A 23495-nucleotide genomic window follows, 5' to 3' on the forward strand; every position below is an offset into this window, starting at 1 on the left:
GGGCTACGCTAAACCGTTACAATTGAGCTTCGACGAAGTGACACACCATTTTAGAGCTTGAAAGAGTCGGCTTTCTTGAAGTTTTGCAAGGTTGAATATGAAATACATAGACGATTCTGCACTGAAATCTATTGAATTGGCAGAAACACCTTCCAAATACTTGGTATTTATGTATTTACTTTAATAACTGTCGCTACAGAGCTATAGATGGCAAGAGATGCCTTCAAAAAAATGATTGGCCTCGAATATCGAACCTGAGAGATGATAACTTATTACCAGTGAAGCGATGGATCAGGACATTCGAGCTGTACGAAACCAAATCCAGAAGGCCATCAAGAAAGATGATCGATCTTTAAGAAACAGGCTTCAAAGTATTCTTCTAGACAATAGCTTTCTATGCCACATGGTGCTGCCTCGCTTCCCAAACTTCCCGGTAATACCAAATGAGCGATGTGGTCTATGGTATTGCGACCCCAAGCAATATGGGCAAACGAGCTATTTCAAAAGCACGGATGGCCATGTCAATCAGTGGGATTTCAGCGTACGAAGACTGAACTTCCACCTTCTGCCAACTATTGCAAAGAATTCTGGCGTTATAATCGTCGATAGCACCAGACGTGGTAAAAAGATCCCTGATGCTTTGAGTAAGACAGTGCCTATATGGTGTGCTGTACTGAATAGTATTGCAATGGAACATCGGAATGGAAGTAGTGAACAAGAGATACTTTACTTACCGCCAACATCGGTCTCTGAATCCGAGAGGCATTCGATCAGAACACGATTGCCTGCGCTAGTGAAGAAATTGAAGGAATTTGACATTATTGACGGAAGAAAGCTACATGAGCAACTTGGAGGGAGGCTGCTGAGGCCGTTTTGGGTATACCCGGGTTCGCCCATGTTGGAACCGATTACCGATGTATTCACCGGAGAGGTTTTGCAAAAAATATGGGACTTTGGCGACGATAACATTATTCCTATCATCTTATGTACGGTGAGCTATTGCGCTCAGGATGGGATAGATAAGAGATATGGATTCACTTATGTTCAGGGCGCAGCAGACGACCATGAACTTTGGTCTCAAGGACTAACCGCTCAGTTGTTTTGGTCCGATATTGATTATTTGCGAGACTCCAATCGATCAGAGCAAGAAATTGAAAGTCGGGTTGCCGAGCTTGTATTCAAAAATGACTGTGCCTCCAAAGATATAACAGTAGATTATGCTTTTCCTCAAATTGATTCTGTGACTCCAGAACTCTCATTAGGTAGGGTGCGGGATAACCTCGAGATAACCGAAAATCTGATTGTACAGCTTGGTGAAAGTTATTCGGTAATCATTATTTTGAGTTCCTCAGTCAAAATTAGTGCACCTAAACCTTTGAAGGATGAGTTTACGGAGCTTATAAAAGTGTACAAGCTGCAAAGCGGATCCAAAGCTAGCTCAAAAGAACTCAGGAATCAGCTGTTAAGGATTGCTCCTCCCTTGCAAGCAAAAGTTCTGGAAAAGCCCAGGAAACCAATCCTCATTTCATGCAACTCAGGTACAGATGTCTCTGTCGGGCTACTGCTTGCCATACTTTCTTTAGATTATGGGCCCGACTGGACGCTAGGAAGCCCAACGGTGATCAACAAGACCACAGTTAAAAAGCATTTGGCTAAAATCATATCTCATCTACAGGGGCGCAATGTTAACCCTTCAAGAGCCACCCTAAACAGTGTCAACCATTATCTTCTGTGGTCAAATTCGCTGGTGAACACATCAAATTGAATCATTGAACGCTCGACGCACTTACAGATGTTTCTGTCTGGTATTTTCCCACGCCAGTCGCAGTGCTTGATCCAAGATGGTACGCATCATAGTGAAGAATTCTAATCATGATGGAAATCGTGAAGACGAGCTAGAGAGCCGGCTTCTGAGATCCGTTAGGCTCAATTTGCCGCTTGTTCCAGATAGCCTTTTATGTCTGACACCACGCAAGGAAGCCTCAGCACTCATTTCATCCGATAAAGCACCTGAATTTTCAGCTTTGCGAAATGGATCAACCGAAGTACTCTTGAATTTTCTCGCTGGAACCTTTTGAGCAAATAATTCATCAATATCGCTGAATGTTCTACCGGAAGTTTCGGGTAAATCAAGTATAACCCAAACCAAGGTCAGGGCTGTCATAGCACCCCAATAAAGTCCACTTTTGGCACCCCAGTTCCAGTCACTTTCGTTCAGCATATACGGAGTCAAAACGGAATTAACTACAGCGGTCAAGTTATAGCAATTACGCGCTAACACTATGGTTTGGGTCCTCAACTCTGCTGATGGGATTTCTGCTACTATGCAATATACGACAGGTCCAATACCAGCATTGTAAAAAAATGACAGGGCCAGCAGAAGGCTACCACTTCCCCAGCTAGCGTTAGGATTTTTCGAAAATCCCAAACCTCCGATTATGATAAGAATCCCCATTTGAATTATTAGGCCACTGGTCAATATAGTCCATCTTCCTATTTTCCCTGAGAGAGCCCACGAGCATAATGTACCAGCCAGTCCAAGGCAGTACGAAAAGACGGAGAATGTGAAGGCATCGCTGGTTGCCATGCCCGCTTTCAGGAAAAAATAAGTAGAGTATCCAAGCAATATCGAACCACTGGTGCCCTGTGCCATCCACGTCAAACAGGAGATTCGGGTTCTGCGGCCGTCGATTCCCTTAAAACAGTCAAAGAAAGAGCTAGATTTTTCCTTCATCTCTCTCTCTTTTTCAATAGTCAATCTGATCTGCTCCAATGTGATCTCGACTTTGATCTCTTTCTCGGTACTGTCACCGCTCAAAATTCTGCTTAAGGACCTTCTGGCATCAGACAGCTTGTTTTTCCTTACGAGCCACCATGGCGATTCAGGCGCTAAGAATACACCGACTGCCAACGGCGCCGGCCAGACCCACTGTAAAGCAAATGGTATCTGGTAGCCCAAATCAGAGTTTGCTAAATTCTTCTCAGAATTTTTCATTATACCGGCAGCGAGAATCTGGCCACAGAGCCAACAAATGTTCGAATAGGTGGTCATGTAATATCTGAGTGCCAACGGACAAATTTCGGATGCATATCCTACCGCTAAGCTTTGAAATGCACCCCACGGCATAGCTGAAAGAATCTGACCGACAGCGATCATGGCCAAGTTTTTGCAATAGTACAGTATGAAAATGTACACCGTTAGCAAAGAAAGTGCTAGAATCATAGTATAACGGGTTCCCATACGATCGACTAAGAATCCTGTCATTTGCAGCCCTATTATCTCACCAGTATAAACACACATGTTCAGCCCGACCTGCCATTGAGAAGGTATCTCAAAAGTGCCAGCGCTGGTTTGAGAGCCGAATTTCCTTTGAAACACCGGAAGAGCAAAGAGAGCGTTCAGCAAAGCGGTATCGTATCCTTCCATAATCAAGGTGGTCGCCACCAGCATGGACCATCCAGCAGCCTTGGGGTATTCCGCCAGTGCTTCAGCCAAAGTCATGCTTTTCTCCTCCAAGTTAGCCTCCTCTGCTTCCTCTTCGGCGTTCAAGCACACTACCTCTGAGTTTTCATTATTTTCTTCATCCAACTGCGCATTCTCGTTGCTAAACTCTACGTGGTCTAACTCAGCAATGCTCGTCTTATCTTTCCCCTCTAGGTCCTTTACTCCGCCTAGCAAATTATCCCCCTTATCAGAGGTTGCATCGCCTCGCATATTGAACTTTTGCATGGTTTGAGATCGTAGTAAGTTCGGTCTATGTGGTTGAATATCAAAACCTATTGCCTGCTATCTTTCTCTACACCGATACGAGAAAGCTCCACCATAAACTTGGACGGCTCACCATACCAAATGCGGATTTCTACCACTTAGTCCATTTTTAATGCTATATAAGTGTCAGCAGACAGAAGTTTCTCCCCTAGCCCGACTGTCCCGTCGCAAAGTTACACGCACCGAAAGGGCATTACAAACGTAAATCCTTTGCTTGGAAGGCACGGATTCTCACTACATGCCAGACGCTCAGGAAGGGCTCACTTTGCTAATCCGGTCTAATCCGGTGTGCCTTGCGCTGCTACTGGTTACCGAAACTACTGTAACCTATTTCGTCATTTCGCGCGGTATGAGAAACGAGTTAATTACACTGCAGTAGGGCCGTTCAATGACTGGCGATAACAGGTGAACCCTGAATTTAAAAGTGAACATCCGTTCAGTTGCGAAATCCACTATTCAAAGCCTATTCTATCAGGGGTTAATCTATGACTATACACGGCAATCTAATGAGTATCATGCAGCTACGAACGATTGAGACACCTATGTCTTACTTGTTCGATTGCGTTTGAGAATTTGTCAAGTAACCAGTGACTGGCTTCTGAGCCTATGTTCACCCTAACGAGATTTGGGTCGATTCCGAATTGTGAAACATCATCCAGCTCCCAGTGATGTGCCAAGTGCACATAAGGGCATGCTAGTGTAAAGTTCGTTCCATTGGAAGGTCCTTTGAAGACTTTCAAGGAGTCATAGAATGTCTCAGCGTCTTCCTCATTGTAGAATTCAAGAGAGAACAAGCTTCCATAACCACCGGCTTCGTTGCGGACTGAGTCGTAGTTCGCTAACGTCTCCGCAGAACTGAGGGTAGGATAGTACACTTTTTTAAAAATCTTTCCAACTTCTGGTTGGAGCACTTTGCTTAACAGATATTCAGTGTTTTGGTTGCAGCGCAGTGTCCTCTCCTCGTAATCGCGCGAGTTCAGCTCGAGAGTTATTGCGTCCTCGCACCAAAGAAGGTCCTCAAAATCGCCACTCTGAAAGTATTCTAAGGCACTAGAGTGGAAAGTTGATTTCGGGTTGATTATTATCGAGCCACCCATAACATTACTGGAACCGCTGAAGAGCTTAGTGAGGGAAGTGCATACTATGTCGGCATAAGGCATGACATCGATGTTAACTCCACCGATAGTATCATCAACTACCAAGGCAAATCCATGTCTATCAGCTAACTGTCTCAAGGACTTGAGATCAGGCATGTTAAGTAAGGGGTTGGATGGAGTCTCGACAAAAACTGCAAGAACACGCTGCCCGTCGGATTCCAAAAACTTTGTCAATCCAGCGATATCCCGAGAATCACCAAAACCGTAAAACTTACAGTTGCCAAGCTTTCTCATAATAACTTGTGTATCCTTGAAGGGAAAGCCGAAGACAACGGCTGTGTTGCACAACATTGATTCGCTCTTTTCGCTCGGTCCCCTTGTAGCTTCGCTTCCAGGAATACGGTTCTTCTCCCAGAACGTTAAGAACCTGCGAACTGTGAAGATGGAGGACATGCCACTTGACACGAGATGAACATCTCTTTCAGGATCAGCCGCCAGAGCTTTCCAGTGCGGGTTTTTCTTTTCTAATCCGAAAGACTGGTAGTGATTTATAACTATTCTTCGTTTTATTATGGCTTTCGCAGTCTTACCGTCTATCTTGGCTAGCGAAATCTTGCTGCTAAGCTTCTGCCGCACTGTGTTAGAACCTGACGCTTCAGCTTCACGAAGCTGATTAAGACATGTTGCTAGTCTGCTGGATACGCATTCTCCGCGCAACTTCCAGTATTCTTTGACGATGTCAAAATCGTCATCGGAAGCCAACACAGCTGCGATTTTCACTTCCGCGTCAACTTCGTAGTCAAACTTGAAGGTCTCAACTTCAATGTGAGCATTGCTTTTCCCGCCCTTGAAGAAGCTCACGTATTCAACACAGTCGCGAGCCAAACTATAGGAAGGGAAAGGGCGGCAACTCTCCGAGCCACGGCCATACTTTTGCAAAAAGTAGTCACAAAGGCGCTGAATGGGAGGTTGGGGATAGTATCTGGGATAGCCTGTCACCATTTTGCCGCAAATCTCTGGTTTCTGCTCCGCGTAGCCTAAAGCGGAGCTCCATGTGGGTATCCCAAACGAAACGGCATAATCTAGGTCTCTTGGCAACGGTTGCCCAAACTCAATTTCTGTCATTCGCCTCTTTTCAATTAGCTAGTCGACAAATACAAAGCACCGCCTGGGATCATAATACTAAAAACATTAATAACTCATGAATTCACAAAGCGATGTTCTTGGTGATGTTAAATATGCTCAGGAATTCTGAGCTGAAGATAATCGTCTTTGTCTCCAAGGAAAAAAAAAACAGTGGCTTTTATTTGATCAGTCATATCAATCCCCAAAGTTCCCTCTTGCTGCCACATCAACTGAGATTCTTCTTCAAGATTGCTCGTTTGAGAAGCCTCTCGTATAATTCTTGATATCGAAAACGGCGATATTTCGGCGAGTCAAACCTTGACAGACAGCTCACATGAACCTCGCCAGATAATCCATACGCTGCTGTGATACCTGCGAGGTGGTAACGACTGTATGCTGATAACGCATGTCAAAAGCTAGTACGTTTCTGGACGCAGCAAAACTAGACATGCAGCAGCCAGCTTATGAGTTGACTGTTCTAGTGCTCAAGAACCACATCTGAGCTCTTCTGCTCGGAGGTTGTGCACATTCATCGAGACCTCATAAATCCTGTTTCCCAATCTTGACTTCTTGCGGCAATTCTGTTGTCAACCGTAACGTCCCACTCGTTGAATAACCAGTTCCTAACCTAGTCTCCTGACTATGCGTATCAACTTATCTCTCGCTTGGTGGTTCTTCCGAGGCATCCAATGAGTCATGGGCCTTTTATCTGTAAGATAGTTAATCGCGGAGAGTATAAGCGGTGCTTATACAGCAAGCATCAGCGCGCTACTTGCTAAACAGGACGTTTAAGTACGCCGGCTACCGGCGTGTCTGTCTACTTCATATAGCTCAACTATCTCCGTCATGATCTACTACGTAAAACACCGCTGCAAAACAGTCTTACTCCTTGGCAGCGAATAAAACTGTCTGAGCACTATTTATTGTTTACTTCTTCTCGTAAGTTACTTGGTTGTTCAAGACCTTCTCACGGAAGACTTCGATATCAAGTGTCGTGGAGTGACACCATGGTTTTAGATCAGCCTCCTTGGTCAAAACAGTGGAAAAGCATGTTGCCCAGCCAAATCTCTGGTACTTTTCATTGACTGCATACAAAGTATCTTGATGAATCAAATTTGTGTTGGCGCCCACGTTATCCAAAGTGGTGACGATTTGCAAGATGAGACCGAGAGACGTGATGTAACCGGTTGTAGTCAATTCCTGATGGCGAATAATGGCTTCTGCCACGGCGTCCGCATAGTCGGCGTCACCACCGGTTTCCCTCAGGATTAACTCTCTGGAGAGGAATGCACCATAATACTCAAAAGACAGTTTAGTGCCTTCTAGATTTTTGTCGCTGGTACCTATATCATGCAGCAACGCCGTGACAAAGATAACTTCTTCATCAAGATCCCACGCCGGGAATTGGTCCTTGATTATGGCAACACCGTACTGGAAGATACGCAATGAATGGTTTAAGGTACCTATTGGCAGCTCCTTGGTGGCATAGTCTAAGAAGAATTGAGCCAGCTTTCCAGATGGAACAGGAACGACAGACTGAGCTGTTGGAGCCTTGGGCTCTCTTAGGACCTTCTCAACTTCTCTGTCAACTTTGACGAATCCGTACTGTGACATGTTTATTCGGGAGCAGAGTAGTTAGTTGTTTGTTGGTGGGTTATGATTGGTTGTTGTTTTACTGTACTGGGGGTTGAAGGTCATGAGTGGCAAGGAAGCCAAGCGTAAGAGAGTGGTTTTATAGCGGTGATGTATGTTTGGCTATCCAATATACGATGTACATTAGTCAGAGTCTGCCGCGATCATCACAAGCAATACGTAATGCTTTCCGCTCCCTATCGATGTGGCAACCGAAAATCAAAAACCCCCGCATTATCATTTAGGACGAATCTACTCTGAAATTTCAAAATTCAACAGAGGGTAACTTTATGCTTGGCAAGACATCCCACACATACTCTCAGCATACTACAAGGGGAACTGAACTTAGAAGGTTAGCATCTACCCAAGTTCTCTGGTGGAATCGTAATTTGAAGATATTTTAGATATGTTCAAGAGATTTGAACTCGTATTTGTTCTTTGTTAATGAATCGAATGTTGCCTTTTCATGTGACAAAGCTTTAGACTCCCTGATTACAAAGCTATTGAACATAAAGTGTTCAGATATCTCTGATTTTAATGCCTTTCTTGATTTATCTAACATATTGATGACCATGACTAATGAAATAGTTAAAAGGCAAGGCCGGCTTTAATATACCTTTTACCGAAGGTTCAGCCTGGAAGAGACGATGAAAGAACTGGTATGTTTTCTAAACATGTGAGTTTAAATTAGTCGTTTTGACAATATCTAAATGCAAGCCTGTCGTCCCCTTCGGATTTCCAAATGAAGATTTGATGTGCCAATAATAACGTAACAGTGGGACCTTGAGTAACGAACCGAAAGTTGCAGCAATGACCTGCTTGCTACCATAAGGTACAGTGAAAATACCAACGACAGGTCAAAAGTGCTAGATGGACTAGCCTCGATAAGCCTGCTGGTAAGATTAAATTCGAGAATTGCAGGGACTCAATTGCAATGGAAAAAAAATCAACCAAAAGAATTCTAATAATAATGCGACCTTCGCACTTTGTTGCTTTGCGAGTGTCACGTCGTTGTTGTTCAATATTTCTTAAGCAGTAGGTTTTTGAAGGCACTCATGACATTTCATGGAAAGATTCGACATTTAATTTCTGCCGATGTTGATCGACGTTCACTTTCCCACTTAACAGACTAAAATACATATATGAGGTTATGCAAACTATGAGTACCGCTAGCAATATTTCTTTCTTGCCTTTCCCCGTAACTTATGTCGCTCTTCATGCGACACTTAAGGTCCATCAAAATACATAGCTAATACAAGTATGTGGTCCGGGGGAAGCTCAAGGGCACCTTTGCTTGTCGATGCAGAAGCTGGAATTTCATCGATACAGTCTCCTCTGATACTGAGGGTTTTTGATATGCTCAGATCGTCTCCTTTTGGTCATTTATCAGAGACGGATGATACTCCTAGCGGTAATTTTTCGATTTTAGTGAGCGGATATTCTTTTTTATTGTTCTTGAGTTTCTCAAATCTATGTGTCTCAGTGAATTGTCCGTCTCCAGCATTGCAGAATTCTTTTACCTTTCTATTTATGCAATAGATGAACTTATCGAACCTAAAATTAACGACTTCCGCGCGCTCACAGGAATCAGGCTTCTGCTGTATATCTTGAGAATTATTCAGGTGGAAATTGATTCTGCTTAATTCATTCAAAGTCAAGGAGCCAACCAATCTTGTAGTAAATGATCAGTGAACTGCTTAATCAAAACGGTGCGATCAATATTTTAGAGGCGCTCTTGCGCGGCATCATAAATCTTGCGGGTTTTCATAGAGTATCTTCGATCGGAATTTTACCGTTTTTGAACTGGTAAAACAACCTCTCTGCGGTTGCCATTGAGGCATGCATATCATCGATATGCTCAGAATCAAAGATATCGGATGATTTGCGTCCCTCTGGCAAATATTTGGACACCTTATCAAGATATTCTGTAAAAGTAGTAACACTATAATAGTGATACAGGACAGAATCACCTGTGCTTTGTCTTCTCTCCTGCTCCGAACTTAACAGCTCTTCTTTACCGGGCAGCCCACTGTTATTCGCCCAGACTCCAGCGATGGCTGATGCTTCTAATTCAAACGAAGGCCACTTGTATGAAGTGACAGTAACTCCAACAAAAGCCAGTGTGGGGTCCTTGATGGAGAAGATGTTCAAGTACAGACCATCTACCATTGATGAGCAGTCTGGAATAGTCCCATTTCTTGGTAGAACACGCACACCGGTTTCAGCGGGGTTCAAAAATGGGTAATGCCAGTGGTAACCGGTAGATAGCACAATGTGATCAACATTGGGGATCGAAGAACCATCCTCAAAAACGACTTCCCTACCATTGGATGAATTCAGTTCTTTGACCTTGGGTTTTACAACGATACCATTGGAATTTGCTGCGTTGGTCAACCATTTGAAGATTTCCTCTTTTCCGGAAGACCTAGACACGATGACTTGCTTAGCAATAGGAAAAGCGTACTGCAAAATATCGATGCCACTCAGACCAGTTCCAATAAAGAGGCACACTTTGTTCTTGAAAACTTTTGGATCTCTGAAAGATTTCGAATGCAGCACACTGGAATTGAATTTCCTGTTCCATGATGATAGTCCCTTGATGTGCGGAATATAAGGCACTGAGTAATGACCTGAAGAAACGATGACGGCATCATAAGGCTCGGAATACCACTGGGCGGTGCCATCTGGTGATGTAAGTTTCACCGTAAGCTCCCATTTCTTACTGCTATCGTCTTTTTTAACACTGACAACTTCGGAATTCAATCTGACATGCTCCACCAAGCGATATTTATTTGCAAACTGGAGAAGACGATGAGTAATCTCGCCATTTGTGATCAATGGATCTAGGGGATTTTTTGGCGCCGCTTTACGCTCCGCTTCTTCGTTATAAGGAATGAATGAATTTCGTAAGTATCTGCTGGGCACATTGGAATACAGATGTCTATAAATTCCACTGCTATGCCAAGTGTAAGCATCACCAGCATTCTTAGTACTCAGAGGTCTCTTGGCAGAATAAGCACTCCTTGCAAGTTGTTCGGGCAATACTGTTTTGGGTTTCAAAATAAAAGGGTCGTTGTATTGCTCAGTATCCAGAGCTTCCTGAGGAATAACATCGGGGTTATCAAAACTTGGAGCCCAAATGCCTCCAATTCTTGAGGCCTGTTCAAACGCAACAACCTTGGTGAAAGCTGGATCATCGTTTTGCAACTTCGAGTCGTCTAGATCACCATTGTCCTTGTACCTGATTGTCGTAGATCCGTCTTTCTTAGTATGCAATAATTCGAACAAAGCTGTCAGTCCAGCCGCACCTGAGCCAATAACAGCTACAGATCTAATCTTAAGCGGTTCTTCTCTAGTCATTTTCCTTCAATGCAGTTTCTCGATCTGGATACTAATCCTTGGTGAAAAGGAAGAAATGCCATGGATAGTGCTTGACTGCAGCTGATTTATATCTATTAGTTCACCGATAATGCTGTCTTCGAGCGAGAGCTTTAGCTCACTCATAGGACCCTTGAGATCATGATTGTCTTTGACTCCATTTCTCCACAGTTTGGTGTGGCATCGCCGACTTCAGCTTTGCAGGACATATAGAGCTCGTCCTCGATAAGCGATTAATGACGAAACTAGGCTCGAGAAGCGTGTCTTGGAGAGATTCTACGTCCTTCAGTGGATCATGTATCGGTAAAGGTTTTTTTTCCTATCAGATTATATTCTACCTATTTTAGTCCTTAAAGTCTTAGAGAGCAGGTCTTTAATTTTTGTTCTTAGCTGCCTCTGTCCTTTGCAAACGACTTTCATATTCTTCCCTCGTCTCATTTGCGGGCCAGTTCAAAGCGTAAGCAGGATGCGTGACGTCGAGGGTTTTCTGCCCAAATAGCTGCTCTCTGAAAGTCAAGATATCGCTACCTCCTTCAGTTGGCGGATAGTCCTCTCTTGCAAGGCCCCGTTTTCTTAGTTCTGGCAAAAGCTTGTCGACAAGCTCTTCGTAACTCTGTGGTAAGATAGTGTAAGCGAAATTGAAGCCGTCAATATCAGAAATATCGACCCATTCCTGGATGGTATCTGCGACCTCTTCAGCGGTTCCGATGACCAAAGGGCCACTGCCGCCAACTTTAATCTCCTGGACGATGGATTTTTTGGTCCATTTCTTGACTCTCGGATATGCACTCTGCCACTTTTTAACAGCAGATGCCACGGCAATGTGTTGAACGTCTGTCAAAACTTCGTCATCTTTGAACTTGTCGATGTCAACGCCAGTCCATCCTGAAAACATGGCCTTTGCACCCTCTTCATCCGAATACTGTAGATACTCCAGGTACTTCTTCTCGGCCTCTTCATGTGTGTCACCTAAAATAACCGTTATCAAAGCAACAAATTTGATTTTGGAAACATCTCTACCGTACTTGGATTTTGCGATATGCTTGATATCTGTGATGGACTTTCTCAAATCTTCGGGAGTCAATGATGCCAGGAAAATGACTTCAGCATTCCTTGCAGCCAGCTCTTTACCGCGAGCAGATGTTCCAGCCTGAATGATCACTGGGAGTTTTTGCTGACTTGGTGAGGTGATTCCAGGTCCTGGTACCTTGAAAAACTGCCCAACATGGTCTATGTATCTTAGCGCATTTGGATCAGTGAACACACCTTTCTTCTTATCCAATTTCACAGCACCGTCCTGCCAAGAGCTCAAAAACAGCCTCAAGACAACATCGACAAATTCCTCCGCGCGCTCGTAACGCTCCTTGTTAGCTGGCAAAGGCTCCCCGTTTAACAGATTTCTTGATGCGCTATCCAAATACGATGTCACGATATTCCACCCAACACGACCATTCGTGATAAGATCCAGGGTACCTAGCCTACGTGCCAGGTGGTATGGCTGCTCACTAATCGTCGAAATGGTGATACCGAAAGCCAGTTTCGATGTCACGTATGCCATCAGTGGGATAAAATAGCTTGGGTCCGAAATTGGCCATTGGGCACCGGTCCTAGCGACAGGCTCAAAATTGTGACCGCCCTTGTAGACATCATATGGACCAAGCACATCAGCCAAAAAGACGGTGTTGAATTTTCCCCTTTCCAACAGCTTAGCGAGGTCAGTCCAGTACTTAGGGTTTTGATATAACTCTGGCGATTTATCATTAGGATGCCTCCAGGCCCCAATTGTCTGATTTCCAGCGGATCCCATGAGGAAGGCATTAATAACCAGCTCTTTCTTTCTGTGGCCATTGGTTTTCGTTTTCTTGCTCACCTTATCGATAGTCTCGGTTGAGTGTCTCTTCTCATTTTGTGTCGTCATTGCTAACCTCAACTATTTGCAGATCATGATGCTTGGAAGTGAATGAGTTGCACCAGCGGCTTGCTTAAATGCCTCTTATACTATCTGGTTCGAGCTTCTGGGTGCCCATAGGCTGGCCATCTTAGCTCTCGCCATTTCAATTGTCGACACGTCCATTTACTGACGCCGCGCTACGGACTTTTGTCTCGGCGCCACAATGTACCTGCGTCAAAATAAAGTCATTATCAATACTATCTGCCTAATGGCTCAGTTATACTTGGGAGCGATAATAGTGTTTGAGCTGTAGGAAGGCTGTCTTCTTTTTTCACTGAAAGCAAGGTTCCCAGAATTGAGGTGGGCACAATAGGTATATATATCTACCAAATATATATATGAACAGGTTTCTATAGTAACTCGAAAAAAGCGTAAACTCTTTCAAATTGCAAAGCAGCCCGATAAGACAGCTAGGAATATCTGTATGTTAAAAAGGAACTACGCTGACTATGTCTACTTCTTAGACGAGGAATCTGCTGGAGAGAGAGAAGAAGAACTCAGTCTCAAGTCCAGAAAACTATGGGGGCGTGAAAATTCTTCACTAATCATCCCCAAGGTACAGAAAGGTCTGGTTGTCTCGGCGTTCGAAAAAGAGTTGACTGTTTCTAGTAACATGCCTGTGACACAAGAGCTGAAGGAGCATGAGATACTTGTACGCAACAAGTACATTGGATTGAATCACGTAGACTGGAAGTCCAAAAAGTATCAATTTAATATATACTCATTTCCATGGATCAATGGCCGGGAATCCAGCGGTATTGTAGTGAAAAGAGGGTCCAATGTCGATCAGGAGAAATTCCCCCTCGCAGCAGAGGTGTTCTTAGCAAGTACTTCGTATAGGGACTTAAGAACGTCCACTTTCCAGGAGTATACAGTGTTTGATTCTCGGCTTGTTTGGAGGATCCCGCAACAGAACCTGCTTGACGGTAGCGTTCGCAAAAGCTTCGGTCTCGAGTTCGCAGGAGGAATTGGCGTTGGTTTGGTGACAGCCGGTTGCGCGATCTCGAGCCTCGTCAGCCTAGCTACAGAAAATCAGACAAATGGTACAAAACTGGGAAACATTATAATATGGGGAGGAAGCTCGTCGGTGGGTGTGTACGCCATACAGTTGGCCAAAGCCTCTGGGAAGTTTAAGAAAATTATCGCTGTTTCTTCAACAAAACATAAAAAGTATCTTTCCGAGATTGGCGCTAGTTGTGTCATTGATCGGTATCTGCCGGAGATGGAAATTCGGCAGAAAATTCAGGATCACTGTCCAGAAGGAGTTAATTACGGTATGGATGTCATATCTAAAGAGACAGCTTTGTTTTTATCAAAACTACTAGGACAGAGTGATGCAAGCGTCAAGCGTTTAGTTTGCACTTGTGGTTTACCGGAGATCTCTACTGACACCTTTGATAAAGATGCAGGCTCGAAACTCATAATAGAAGCTGTCAACATAAAGCAATTTCATGAAAACATAGAATTCGGTTCCTGGCTTGTCGAGTATACTACCAAGCTTTTTGAGACTGGTCATTTGAGACCCATAAAGACATTGAAAATATTCAAAAGCCTAAACGATTTTGGAGAAAGTATAGTCAGCGGCCTCAAGGAGCTTGAAGAAAAAGGTGCCAGTGCAGAGAAGTTTATAGTCAGTCTATAATGCTTATTCTTAAATGATCATATTCTTTAAAGCGACACATTTTTCGATCTGGTTCTGAAATCTATTCCCGGCGCGACAACTCAAGTCGAGCAGACGTAACAATTGACGCATTTATTATGGACTTGAGAGCGCCCAAAAAAAGTGGTCAATGTCTCCAGGTGAAGCGATCCTTATCCAGAGTCTTGGAAAATGTGGGAATCTGGCATTTAATCAACCCTTTAGCCATGTGAGCTGTCTAAGCATAGTCCAATCTTGGCCGATAAAACTCCAAACTCCACAATAAATCCAAATGCAAGCGACCTATCTTGAACAGCGGTATACGTTTAAGTTCTGTCTGCGCTGACTTTCGATGAGTCTTGATGCCACGCAAACGACGCGCCACAAATTCCAGACAAGCGACTACAATATTAACAGCTTATTGGCAATATGGCAAGGAAAGTGGATAAATAAAAGCTCCCAAATTATTTAGACTTGATCTGGTTTGCAGATATGTAGATACGGCGAAAACAGCAATGTCTACGGACAAGATTCTTGATGACAAAGCTATTGCTATTGATGAGGTTTCATCAATTTCATCAGAAAGTGTACAGAACGTCTTCGAAACTCACAAACCAGACGAGTACGTTCTGGAGGAGGTTCAGAAAATAGTAGAAAAACACAATTTAGCTGAATATGAGGAGCTTTTGGTAAGGGGAGCTCTATTTGCAAATAGACCTGAAATTATCGAAAGTGAAAAATATACTGCTGAAGAAAGGCAGCTCATAGTGAGGGAAAGAACGCATCCCATTTTATCTTTGTCGCGTTCAATGATTATGGCAGCCATCTGCACTTCGTGTGCTGCCATCAACTTTGGTATGGATGAAAGTGCTATTGGGGGCGCTCAGCTACAGTACCAGAAACAGTTCAACATTACGAATGTGAACATTCAAGGATTAACCGTTGCCGCTCCATATTTAGCAGCTGCTGTCTTTGGTGCGCCACTAACTGTCTTTTTAAGCAATCATTTAGGAAGAAGATGGGTGGTATTTATCAGTTGTTTGGTTGCATTTTCAGGTTCGTTAATCCAAGCATTTGCGAACGGCCTTCCAGCAATGCTGTTTGCTAGACTTTTCATGGGTATAGGAATGGGTCTAAACTCTTCGACTGTGCCAATTTATACCGCAGAATGTTCGCCAGCTGTCTCAAGAGGTGCGATTCTAATGCTCTGGCAGACTTTCATCGCCCTCGGTGTGGCGCTAGGCTCGATTTTCAACAGGGCTTTTGTAAACATTGAAGGTTCTCTATCCTGGAGGTTGATGATAGGTTCATCCGCTGTGCCTCCAATCATCACGGCTTTGTTGATATTCTTTCCACCTGAGTCACCAAGGTGGCTGATTGTAAATGGGCGTACAAACGAATCATTTGAGTCGCTAATGAAGCTCAGGTCGTGCCCTTTATCTGGTGCAAAAGATTTCTTTATCCTTTATGAGTCTCTAAAATTCGAATCTGAATTAGAGACCAAATTGACGAAGTGGCAGCAGTTTACTTCTTTATTCACCGTCCCAAGGAATAGATTTGCACTCATTGTATCTTCAATTGGAATTCTAGGTCAGCAATATGGTGGCGTCAACATCTTGGTCTCATACACCACAACGATTTTAACAAATGCTGGTATTGATCCAGTCACAGCCATTGGTGGTTCAATCGGTATCGGTGGCGGCTGCTTTTTGGCCACATTTGTCTCCTCTCAGCTAATTGATCGATTCGGCAGGAGAAAGATGCTTCTTTTCACGCTTCCTGTGGAAGGTATCTGTTTGTTCTGGTTAGGAGGCGTCATTAACATTACTAAAGATCAGCTGCGTCTAGGGTTAGGGCTAACATCCATGTATGTTTACGTTTTGTTCTATGGTACTGGAATCGGACCGGTTAGTTTTACCTTAGTCGCTGAGACACCTTCAATTAGTGTGAGGATGGCTCACAGCGCCTTTTGCATGAGTTTGAACTGGATATTGGATTTTTGTCTGAGTATGACTTGGCCAAAAATGAATGACACGATGACGACCTCAGGTGGGCTTTATTTCTACGGGGCATTCAATTTTGTGGTCTGGGCACTTTCATATTTTTGTATTCCCGAAACAAAGAGGTACACATTGGAGCAGCTTGATGAAGTTTTCAAAGGAGGAGTTAGTCACTTCTTTAAGAAGAAGCTGAGAAGGCTTTTTGGAAAGCACTAATCAATCCCTCACCTATTCCATTAATATTCCATATTTTTTTAGTGTTTATTAAAAATTGCTCAAGTTGACTGGAATTATTCATAGAGTCAGTCTAGCCTATGACACAGTTATCAATGACAGTGGCTATCGGTCAATCATTACGTTTATCGATGGAATTCGATCAATAGTTGATAATTCGATTGTACACGACATGATGAAATGGTGACTCAGCGGGTCTCTGATAGGTTACGGCGGGTGCAACATCAAAACATTGTATCTTTTCAATTTGAACTTGAGTCTGAACTTGATGATCGATCTTGCCGTTTGTGATGCAACTATCGCTATTTCACTTTAAAGTGATCTTTATGGACCAACGTGACTATCTAATATCCACATTATCAAATTCAAAGCAATGGATATTAAAACCGCGCCAAAGTTGGAAAGCTACTTATTAATTTGCTGCTAGTTGGGCGAATTAGCAAGGAGCGATTCTTTTCGCTGTCCGAACTCGGATCAGACGCAAAGATTGTGATCTTTGTAAGCTAAGTGTACAGATCATTAGCTTACCGCGTCTGAGGTCTCAGAATTTGAGAGACAGCATTATGAACCATCGTGTCAGAGGGTGCTCATTCCAATCCTGTAAATTCCTTGCTTTTCTAGTCGCAAAGTAATCGTAATGCTCTTAGTGACGTTTGGACCATCTCCAGAGATACCTCTGGTGATTTTTGAATTTAGCTCTTTGAAATTACCGACCGAATACTGCGACATCCCAAGTGGATAATTTGCTGTTTCCCGGCTCATGTCGTCTTTCAGTCAAATTTGGATATCTTAATCCAGAACGTGCGCTATGGCTACGTTCCTGAATAAAGTAGCAAAAGTCTGACCTGCACTGTTTCCCACTTCTAAAGAGAAAAACCTCAGGGATCCGTGACATTATGCCTGCAAGTCGGTAGAAATGGGCTCATCGAAACGGATTTATGACTTCTCTAAAAGATCTGGAGTTCTCAAGCCTGCTGCAGACACCCCTTTGTCTATGAAGTCTAGTCAGAACTCTTTAATAGCCCATGACGGATTGAGAACCGAAAAGATATCAGAAATTAGTTGCAGTTAACGTGAAACCCACAGAGTCCGGATGCTGCCCCGAGGATTCCCAGGCAGCCTTCTTCGCGAAAGCTCTTGACCCATAGTTTGATGTTTTAGCATCCTCTAAGGCATCTTCCCAGAAATCTTTACGCTCATGGTAGCCTTAAAAGAAGAAGTATATACTACTTCCTGCACCGGGCTTCTCTGGTATTTTTTTAATCGGATTAATAATAGATTTTCGGTTTGATTGCTGGACACAGGAACCTCTTATGATGCATGAAACGAAATAGAAGATGTTGGGATACGTTTGGAAAAGAGGATTGAGATCCTTATACTCTTCTGATCGATCTTTACCTTCAGACCTGGATCACTTTCGAGAGATCATATTTTCAAGGCCAGAAAACGATCGACTGAGAGCATATAATTGACAGCAAAATACAGGGAAAGAAAAATCCTGTAAGGATTCCTATTGAAACCTGAAATTTAGAAGCTAAAAAGGAACTTTTTCGTTGCTAAATCGATTTTTCCGAACCTATTTCGAAGTTGTGGAATAAGAGCTCTCTTGTTCAGTCAGAAATTAGGTGCATAACAGGCCTTTAATTTTAAGGATATGCTGACGAAACGTGGTTGAAAATGTTTAAACAGCTGTAATGATTGAATGAAACCGAAATCACAGGCATATATGTTGCTCTAACTTTTTTGTATTATCAGAGCTAAACATTAAAGTTGTTTAGCTGATGTATTTACTACGAAGTAGAATTTTGACCGGCCAAGTCCGCACTTTGTGGTGACAGCATTATTATGCATGAAAAAGCAGCTTGGAACAAATCTTCGCGGGGAAAATTTGAACTAAAATAACTATGAATTTCGACCGTTTTTGCATTTGAATTGAGTAGAAGAAAGAATTCCCAAAAATTTGCACACTTAAATAAGGCTTCAATTTTGCTTCTCTTTGTTACTGAATTAGTTCGATCTGCCGAAATGATTGAGCTTTAAAGGTGCAGACACAAAGTGAAAATATTAGATGAAAAATCCGATGATCAATTATGAATAATAATAAACTCACCTGCATTCAGTGAATGTTTTTATAAAAAGAATGGAAACTTCAACGTATCATTGAAAATTAAATACCTCTTGGCTCCAGTATGGAGTGGTTGGAGAGGTTTAGAGTTCTGGGCATAAATTCAAAGACTGTCTGCCTTCTCCAGAAAGAAACTAAAACCCCTTGTCGGAACTTGGTCCCCAACGAAACTGTTCATACGTAGATGAGGCCATACTTACAAAAGCAATTAGTAGTTCTTACTATAAATACAGAACAATCCTACCTATTATCAATGAACAAATCTAAAGTCCAATCTCTTATTGCCGACATCGGTCGTAGCCAGTTTGTACTCTTCCTGTTCTTCCGTAGTCATTTTGCTCCAAATGGCGTCTCTATGCTTGTTCCTGTAAATATAGTATGCCTTAGTCAGCAGACAAGAGCCTGCAAATCCGAAAGCTATGCCTACTAACTGTGTATTACCTCGATGATACAAAGGCTTATCATCCGCACGGTAAATATTTGAGCCAATAATATTCGCTGTTTGAGAAAACATATTTACCAATGCCGCTGAAACAGCCCGTGAACGAACCGAGTTCGAGTTTGCTGAACACCAGCTAATGGACAATGCCCAAACTGGAGGGCTGCTGAGAATAACAGTAAGAAGAGCATAGGTGCCCCAAATGTCAACTTGCGAGCCAGGCCAATATCTTAAGGGAATTAGAGTTGCAATGAGCCATACTGCTGGAACTAATATTAGAAATGAGCGCTCGTTTATCTTCTCTGTTAGATATCCCATTATCACCATAGTTATGGTGCACAAAACGTTATAGGGGATTGTAAGGGCGTTAGTCTGATAAGTAGAAAATCCCAGCTTCCTAAGAGTCAATGTCATGTAGTTCTTTACTGGCGTGTTCCCGATATCAGCTAGCAACCTCACAATATATATTGGCAATAAATCGTAGTCTGTTAAACTTCTCCACAATTCCTTTAATGACACCGGTTGTCTATTATTCATGTCACCTTTCTGTGGATCATCTCTTAAAACTCGATTGACTACAATCTTTTCCTCTCTATCAGTATACCACCCGTTTTTTCTGTACCATGCCTTGGTTTGTGCTGCAGAGGCTGGCATTTTGAAGAATGAGGCCACGCCCACGAGAAAAGTGAAGATGCCTTCAATTAGAAATAACCATCAAAAGACTGTTCCATTATGCCACTTGTTTTGATCTTCAAAAGTGCAAAGGAGAGCAGGGAAGACCATACTGATGTCATTGGATTTGCAATATAAAACAGCGATAGACGAAAAGGTAACTCTTTAGAAGTGAAAAAGTAACTCATCCATAAACAGACATCACAAATAAAACCACCTTGCAAGGCACCCAATAGTCCTCTTGTGGCCAAGAACCCCGCTCGAGTTGTCATTGCAGCCTGACACATCGATACTGCGCTCCAGAGACATAGCTGCGTTGGAATCCAGATATCTGCGCCAATCTTTTTGGAAATTAATTGAGATGGCAGTTCAGCTACCAGAAAGCACACCAGATTGATTGTATTACCCAAATTATAATCATCGGTTGTCAATTTGAGGTCATCTAACATATTAGCGGATAAAGCCTGGGCAATGTTATATCGATCAAAATCCAGAGCAGTAAACATGATAAAAGCCCAGAAAGTCACATACCAGTCATTTTTTTTCACAACCTTTCTTTCCTCCTCCTCTGTCCATGTCATGTCAGGATCGAACAAGTGACGGCACTCGTAATTCGTGGACTCATATAGATTTCTGTAGTATTTTGCCTGCTGAGGGTTTGTAAAAACGTGCCATTCTGACGAAGAGCTCAAGCGATCATCATCATAGTATGTCACATTAATTTGCTCCTCATTTTTGGTGGCATCTTTATTACTCCCAGTAAGGTCTTGAGGGACCTCAAAGACCCTCTGTGCCTCTGTATCCAGATTTGAAGATTTCTCACTTGAGGAGTATCTTTCAGTCATTGAATCAAGCGCGTAGTAGATCCTAGCGATGGGACAGGGGGTAATGATAGGAAATAAACCCGGTGCGCGAAGTAATGGCACGCTTTATAGATCACCAAAGGCCTGCTCTCAAGCTGTGGCATTTCTAAGCTCTTATTCTATTCAGCAAAATTTCAAAGAAAGACCTTTCAGCATCTCCGTAAAGGAAAGTACAACCACCACATTCTTATGTCGCTCGATATGATGAGATGTCTCAGCGGCGCCATGTTGAAGGCCGTTCTGGCTAAAAGAGCCTTCGACTGTGCTCGACGTCTCCCCTGTGGCAAGCTACCTATCTTGCGTAGTCGTAACAGATAAAGGAAGACGTATAAATGTGTGGCTTGAAGACAATGCTTCAATTGCCAAGAAAGACTTGAACGGTCACTCCGGGAAAAAAAGACAAATAACTGGGTGGAAAGACACAAAGATGCGTCGCCCGAAATCCAACTACATTGATTGGAATGCCGACGTTTGGCTGCAGCTGCACTTCAACAATTCCCTATTATGGCGGTAGCTGAAACCTGTGGAATTGTAAATATCCTGTAAAAAACAATTGATTTCACACTGTCCTGCAACTACTGCGCATCCACGGCAATTCCTTCACGATCAACGGAATCCTATCAGAAAGACCATTATGATTGGTGCAGATCTAAGATCCTTTACCTCTCAGCATTTCAAACAAAGTCTTAGGAAGTCTTCTGGGTTTTTCACATAGCTTTTTTTAATGGTGTACCCTGATGAACTCCGTGCATGAGGCTCAATGTCTTTCTGCGACCCAGCTTGCTTTTACCTGGAGATTTATGACTTTATTTCCACAGATGTTAGCTCTTAGGTACCGTAGACCCAAAAAAGTTGAAGTTTTGTCTTTTAATGTCTCCCATGTTTAGTATGCTATCTGAATGAAAGGCAGGAGAGAAGTGCAAAAGGGATAGAAACAAGACATTGATATGACTGAGAGCAGCACCAGAACTTGATATATAATGTGTACTATTCGTTCTTCTTGAACCTCACTGTTTTGCTACGAGAACAAACGCTCAAAGATGTCAGCTGCAGCCCCACACGAAAATAAGGAAACCTCACTTCTTGTCGAAAGTTTTGAGAATCACCACTTGACCTATCATGCAAGCTCCACATACGGAAATTTTGATACTCACTTCTTCTATGGTCAGGATGAGGAAAGATCTGATGGTCTGTTGAATCTCAGGAAGTCTTACCGAGATCAATCCAAATATCCGGATTTTCTACCAACATGGGATCCTACTGAAAAGTACCCAGCGTTGAAGTTCTACAAGTACGAAGATCCGGCTCTGAGGGCTGACCCAAGTTTCTTTAATTTGTTCCCTGAAGACCAGGAAGAGGGCATTTCCATCAAGAGGCTTACTCCGAAACTTGGCACTGAGGTCAAAGGTGTTCAATTGAGCTCGTTATCCAATGCTGCTAAAGATGAGCTGGCTCTGTTGGTTGCGCAGAGAGGAGTAGTTGTGTTCAGAAATCAAGATTTTGCTTCGAAAGGAGCCGCTCATGCTGCCGAGTATGGTAAGCACTTTGGGAGACTACATATACATCAAACAAGTGGACATCCCGAAAAGGTTCCCGAGTTGCATATTACTTTCAGAAGGCCGGACCATGATGAATACGAGAGAGTTTTCCAAGACGCAACTTCTTCTATTGGTTGGCACACGGATGTGTCCTATGAACTACAGCCTCCCTCATATACTTTCTTCAGTGTCCTCGAAGGTCCCGATGGTGGAGGTGACACCTTGTTTGCGGATACTATAGAGGCTTTCAACAGACTTTCTAAACCTTTCCAAGATTTCTTGAGTACTTTACATGTTGTTCACAGTTCCAAGGAACAAGCTGAAAACTCTAAAAACCAAGGGGGAATTCAAAGAAGAATACCAGTCACTCATGTTCATCCGCTTGTGAGAATCCATCCTGTCTTGAAGAAGAAGGCACTTTATGTGAACCGTGGCTTCTCTAGAAGAATAATAGAACTCAAGAAACCTGAGTCGGAAGCTTTGTTGAATTACTTGTACAACTTGGTGGAGGGTTCTCATGATTTGCAAGTGAGGGCCAAATGGGAACCTGGCTCTGTGACTGTTTGGGATAATCGCAGATTAACCCATTCTGCTATTATTGATTGGGAAGAACCAGTGCTAAGACATGCTTTCCGCATCACTCCACAAGCTGAGAGACCAGTGGAGGACTTGAAATACTTGAACGACGAAACTTACTATCCTTCCTCACTCACATTAGATTTATAGAGTCGGATTTTATCACGTTGAAGTCGATCATCCCAGATTAAGTTCATTCCATCCCTATGGGGTAGTGCTCCAGGATAATGCTTATGATTTCGATAGAAAGAGTAGCTAGCTGGACCGATAGATCTTATTTATCTTTTTCAAGCGCTGGGTAGTGAAAATGAGCTACTCTCGGTTCCTATTCGTGTTCTTTAAGTAGGTGCTTTCCAAGTCTAGTGCTTTTCTTCCGAATTATAATTTCTCTGGAAATGGCTTTAGTATCAGGATTACTTACCAATGCTGATAGACAATGCACAGAGGCCTCATGTAG

General features: G+C 43.0%; 11 protein-coding genes across 11 annotated transcripts; 4 read left to right on the forward strand and 7 right to left on the reverse strand.

Annotated features, from left to right (window-relative positions):
- Positions 1 to 286: 286 nt before the first annotated feature.
- RIT1 (tRNA A64-2'-O-ribosylphosphate transferase) lies at positions 287 to 1765 on the forward strand (the record flags this gene model as incomplete). Its single annotated transcript, XM_037281919.1, has 1 exon — positions 287 to 1765. The coding sequence occupies one exon, from the start codon at positions 287 to 289 to the stop codon at positions 1763 to 1765; it is 1479 nt and encodes a 492-aa protein (XP_037137814.1).
- A 105-nt stretch (positions 1766 to 1870) lies between these two features.
- Positions 1871 to 3730, reverse strand: MAL11 (alpha-glucoside permease; the record flags this gene model as incomplete). The annotated part of the gene is made up of 1 exon (XM_037281920.1): positions 1871 to 3730. One exon carries the CDS (start codon positions 3728 to 3730, stop codon positions 1871 to 1873), a length of 1860 nt encoding a protein of 619 aa, XP_037137815.1.
- A 560-nt stretch (positions 3731 to 4290) lies between these two features.
- HSU1 (cystathionine gamma-synthase) lies at positions 4291 to 5991 on the reverse strand (the record flags this gene model as incomplete). Its single annotated transcript, XM_037281921.1, has 1 exon — positions 4291 to 5991. The coding sequence occupies one exon, from the start codon at positions 5989 to 5991 to the stop codon at positions 4291 to 4293; it is 1701 nt and encodes a 566-aa protein (XP_037137816.1).
- A 927-nt stretch (positions 5992 to 6918) lies between these two features.
- HG536_0A09590 (uncharacterized protein) lies at positions 6919 to 7605 on the reverse strand (the record flags this gene model as incomplete). The annotated part of the gene is made up of 1 exon (XM_037281922.1): positions 6919 to 7605. One exon carries the CDS (start codon positions 7603 to 7605, stop codon positions 6919 to 6921), a length of 687 nt encoding a protein of 228 aa, XP_037137817.1.
- A 1782-nt stretch (positions 7606 to 9387) lies between these two features.
- Positions 9388 to 10983, reverse strand: HG536_0A09600 (uncharacterized protein; the record flags this gene model as incomplete). The annotated part of the gene is made up of 1 exon (XM_037281923.1): positions 9388 to 10983. One exon carries the CDS (start codon positions 10981 to 10983, stop codon positions 9388 to 9390), a length of 1596 nt encoding a protein of 531 aa, XP_037137818.1.
- A 391-nt stretch (positions 10984 to 11374) lies between these two features.
- HG536_0A09610 (uncharacterized protein) lies at positions 11375 to 12919 on the reverse strand (the record flags this gene model as incomplete). The annotated part of the gene is made up of 1 exon (XM_037281924.1): positions 11375 to 12919. One exon carries the CDS (start codon positions 12917 to 12919, stop codon positions 11375 to 11377), a length of 1545 nt encoding a protein of 514 aa, XP_037137819.1.
- A 457-nt stretch (positions 12920 to 13376) lies between these two features.
- Positions 13377 to 14594, forward strand: HG536_0A09620 (zinc-binding alcohol dehydrogenase family protein; the record flags this gene model as incomplete). Its single annotated transcript, XM_037281925.1, has 1 exon — positions 13377 to 14594. The coding sequence occupies one exon, from the start codon at positions 13377 to 13379 to the stop codon at positions 14592 to 14594; it is 1218 nt and encodes a 405-aa protein (XP_037137820.1).
- A 512-nt stretch (positions 14595 to 15106) lies between these two features.
- HG536_0A09630 (uncharacterized protein) lies at positions 15107 to 16807 on the forward strand (the record flags this gene model as incomplete). The annotated part of the gene is made up of 1 exon (XM_037281926.1): positions 15107 to 16807. One exon carries the CDS (start codon positions 15107 to 15109, stop codon positions 16805 to 16807), a length of 1701 nt encoding a protein of 566 aa, XP_037137821.1.
- A 2393-nt stretch (positions 16808 to 19200) lies between these two features.
- On the reverse strand, positions 19201 to 20043 carry HG536_0A09640 (uncharacterized protein; the record flags this gene model as incomplete). Its single annotated transcript, XM_037281927.1, has 1 exon — positions 19201 to 20043. The coding sequence occupies one exon, from the start codon at positions 20041 to 20043 to the stop codon at positions 19201 to 19203; it is 843 nt and encodes a 280-aa protein (XP_037137822.1).
- A 47-nt stretch (positions 20044 to 20090) lies between these two features.
- On the reverse strand, positions 20091 to 20906 carry HG536_0A09650 (uncharacterized protein; the record flags this gene model as incomplete). Its single annotated transcript, XM_037281928.1, has 1 exon — positions 20091 to 20906. The coding sequence occupies one exon, from the start codon at positions 20904 to 20906 to the stop codon at positions 20091 to 20093; it is 816 nt and encodes a 271-aa protein (XP_037137823.1).
- A 1058-nt stretch (positions 20907 to 21964) lies between these two features.
- Positions 21965 to 23188, forward strand: JLP1 (sulfonate dioxygenase; the record flags this gene model as incomplete). The annotated part of the gene is made up of 1 exon (XM_037281929.1): positions 21965 to 23188. One exon carries the CDS (start codon positions 21965 to 21967, stop codon positions 23186 to 23188), a length of 1224 nt encoding a protein of 407 aa, XP_037137824.1.
- Between the last annotated feature and the right edge of the window lie 307 nt (positions 23189 to 23495).

This window comes from Torulaspora globosa, chromosome 1, assembly GCF_014133895.1.
Source record: "Torulaspora globosa chromosome 1, complete sequence".
In the NCBI taxonomy this organism is placed as follows: domain Eukaryota; kingdom Fungi; phylum Ascomycota; class Saccharomycetes; order Saccharomycetales; family Saccharomycetaceae; genus Torulaspora; species Torulaspora globosa.